Source organism: Acomys minous (assembly GCF_964271855.1).
Source record: "Acomys minous genome assembly, chromosome: 11".
Classification (NCBI taxonomy): domain Eukaryota; kingdom Metazoa; phylum Chordata; class Mammalia; order Rodentia; family Muridae; genus Acomys; species Acomys minous.
This window is the reverse complement of record NC_140492.1, coordinates 35921286-35925054: the sequence shown is the minus strand read 5'-3', so window position 1 is coordinate 35925054 and position 3769 is coordinate 35921286. Positions and strand designations below refer to the sequence as shown.

Here is a 3769-nt window from a genome sequence, read left to right as displayed (position 1 = left end):
GCATATTCATTTTACAAGGCTTGTTGTAACCTCAGTTTGCTGTTTTTAAGAAAATTATTATCATGACATATGTACAAACACACGTAAATTACTCTGATCCAGGAACATATAAGGGCACATAACTTAAGATTGTTGCTATGTGTTAGCTTAGGCGTCTCTAAGATTTTGAAGTAAATTTTAGCAATTCCATTCCTTCTGAACTAATTTGAATAACTTGTATTTCTATTTCTTAATGTTTTAATTACAAGGTTGTGTTTCTCTGCATTTTAAAAAATATCCATAGATTTATAGAAAGGTCAAGCTATTTTTCAAGGGAGCTGTTTCAGAATGTTACAGTTGTCTCTTCCTTGTCCTTTTTATCACATTAATTACTTCCTTATTTCTCAGACTGTAAATGAAGGGGTTTAATAAAGGAATTACTAGAGTATAAAAAATAGCAACAGGTATGTCTTTATACTCTTCATTAACTGAACTTGGTCGAATATACATGTAGAGAAGAGATCCATAGAATATTGACACAGACAGAAAGTGGGATGCACAAGTTGATAAAGCTTTGTTTCTTCCCTCTTTGGACTTCATTGTGAATATAGTAAAAAGGATATATAGATAAGATATCAGGACTATCGTAATGGTAAAGGTTTGAATTGAACCAGAAAAGATGAGTATCATCAATTCATTGAGATAAGGGTCAACACATGAGAGTCTATATAACGGGAGGACATCACAAAAAAAGTGCTTGATTACATGTGACCTACAGAAAGTTAACCTGAACAAGAACCCTATGTGAATCATGGAATGCAGGTTTCCTCCTATGTAGGCTCCTGTGGTCATCTGAAGGCAGAGCTTCTTGGACATCATGGCGTGGTACTGCAGTGGGTTGCATATGGCCACATAGCGGTCATAAGCCATCGCTGCCAGGAGAAAGCAGTCTGCAGTTTCAGCAAGACAGAGAAAGTAGAACTGTACCATGCATTCATAGAGAGAAATCCTTCTGTCCACAGAAAAGAAGTTCTGCAGCATCTTGGGAGTGATGGCGCAGGAGCAGCAGGAGTCCATCAGGGCCAGGTTGCCCAGAAAGATGTACATGGGTGTGTGGAGACGGCGTTCCATGTAGATCAAGAGCACCAGCCCGAGATTCCCCACCATGGTGACCAGATAGATGGCGGAGAACACCAGGAACAGCAGGGTCTTCAGGTCTGGCTGGTCTGTGAATCCCATGAGGATGAACTCTTTTGACAAGGAGTAGTTGTTCTCAGTCATCATCAGTTTCTCTGCTGACAAGGGAAAAGATGTAAGATTGCAACTGTGGCCTGACCATTTCCCACTTTGCTTTGTATAACACACAGAGGGATTTCGTCTTCAAACATTAGCTACTATCTTTGGAATGAAACTCTTGTATTTTGCAGGGTTATTATTTTCCCTTAAAGCACTACCATCTTTGATTGAAAGTTGTGACTCTTTTAGCAAACTGTCTCTGTCATCTTCTAATTTGGAAAGCTACTAACCTGCACTCCTGGTATACTCAGGTAATCAATTTTATTCCTTCTCAAGTCTCTGATGGGGTTGAAACCAGATAGTTTAGCTTTACAGTTAAGCATAGTTGTTTAGACGTTAAGTTGTTTTTAGGTCTAGATAGATGTTTTAAGTTGATAATAATATGATATGATATGATAGATATTGATTTACATCAGAATTTTAGATGCATCAAGTTGGAAAGATTTTTTTTTCAAGGCTGTCAAATACAAATAGTCAAAAACCCTAAGAATGTGACATTTATATAATTCTTAACTGTGTCATGGTTCTTCTTGCTATAGGTAGTTGATTGCATATATGTGTGATAATGTAACTGTGTATGTAAAAAATAAAAAATATTTAATAAATTTTTTAAAAAAATAAAGAATGCTGTGACTCTCAAAGTTCATAGGAGCATTTGTTACTTCCAGGTATATACCTAAATTGGAAAAGGTTTACCTTTCTACAAACGTGTTAAAGGTATAAAAAAATAAATTGCTCAGATTTGGTTCAGTGTCCTCAAATAATTTGTTTTAGTTTTTGATGGCTCTCTCAGTCCTATCCCAAGTTTTAAATCAGTTGTCCTCCAAATATTGCAAACTATTTAAAATTCTCCCAGGTGAAGGATATTTAGAAGAAAGTGTGAGAGACATGTTGTTTATATATTAGAGATTGCAGAAAGATTACTAATGACAAATGAGGAGAAATTCATGTTTAATGAAATCTCCTTGGGATGTTGAAGAAATAAATTTTCATAGATTATTGTCTCTCATTTGTCTTCCCTCCCATGTCACAAAGACTTTCATAAATATTGACTTTTCCTGTGGTATTATTCATATTTATTTAAAATTTTGATTAAGGATTTTCCATATATTTAAATTCTTACTATTTTTTTAAAAGATATTTTACATGTGAAACTGTTTAACAAAAATTTCACTCAATTTCCTAGACCACACCAGTGTCATATACTGAATAGTTGGACGTTTCATCTTTAAGCAACAAAATACACAATTTATTCTGAATAACTGCATAATTCATGTTGTTTTATTTTTCTTTGGTGTATCTCAATAATTTTTTAACTACTTAAAGCATTTTCAAGCTTCTTGTTTCAGACTTCTGAAGAATATATAATATGTGATGATGTAAAAGAAGAGATAATTCCATCCCCAGCCCCTTTCAATGACTTTGACCAGCTGATCTGATTTTCTATATCCTAGGAATGAATTTAGGTGAGCTCTTTCCTTTGCTCATAGAATTATTACCTTTAAGAAGAGTCTTGATGAAGCTCTTTTCTTGAGGCCATCTACCTCATTTGGGTCTTACAATCAAGGAACTGGAAAGAGCTTGGGAGAGGGAAAAATGAGCAAAATATTTGTATGGAAAAAAATTCAAAAAAGAGGTAGATTAATTTAATAAAGAGGAAGAGTCTAAGAGGACAATGTTCAAAATATATTCCCTTATGAAATGAATGTTTCTTTACCTATTCTACTGCTTCTTCAGACTGTTGTGATTGTCTAAATTACAGTATAGTAGATAATAAAATTTAATGACTAAATTTTTTGCTCCTTTAACTTGTTTTTTAATGCTTAGATAGAACTACCTTTTAAACAAACAAACAAACAAAAAAAGGAATTCTACTTTGTTTTCCATTACCAGTAGTACATTAGGACATACTGTCAAACCTAATCTTGTTAATTTGATGGTCATAACATGTTTATATTTCTGTAATCAGAACATACAAAGAAGATGATGGAAATTTCTTTGTTCAAATAATTAAGTGCAATGTCTAAAGTTAGGTAAGATAGAAATAACTTTCAATGTAGATGTTTGCATTGATTAACAGAATATTCTGTGAACTTAAGTGTATATTCTGAAATCCTCATCCCTTTGAGAAAGTCATATTAATTATTGTGTTACACCTTCCTCTTTTTTCATATACCATTCAATTATTCAGAAGATCAGAAATGAGTTGAATCTTATGAAGAATATAAGTAGTAAGTCATACATTTGATGACAAAAGTTAAAAGTAAAAATACATTAGAGTACCCCTTTTACCTGATTTTACTGAGAAGACTTCATTTTTCCTCAGTAAATTGATTTACGGAACAAGTGTCAGAAATTATGAATATATATATATATATGTATCATGTTCTAAAGTGTTTGCTTTGAAGAGAAGGGAAATCCCAGAGGTGACCTACAAGTCCAGGTTAATAATTATGCCCATTACCCTGCAAATGTTAAAAAGTCTTCTACCAAG

General features: G+C 33.4%; 1 protein-coding gene across 1 annotated transcript; it reads right to left on the bottom strand.

Moving 5' to 3' along the window:
* Window positions 1–330: 330 nt before the first annotated feature.
* Window positions 331–1260, bottom strand: LOC311608543 (olfactory receptor 5K1-like; the record flags this gene model as incomplete). The annotated part of the gene is made up of 1 exon (XM_084801074.1): window positions 331–1260. One exon carries the CDS (start codon window positions 1258–1260, stop codon window positions 331–333), a length of 930 nt encoding a protein of 309 aa, XP_084657200.1.
* Window positions 1261–3769: the final 2509 nt, after the last annotated feature.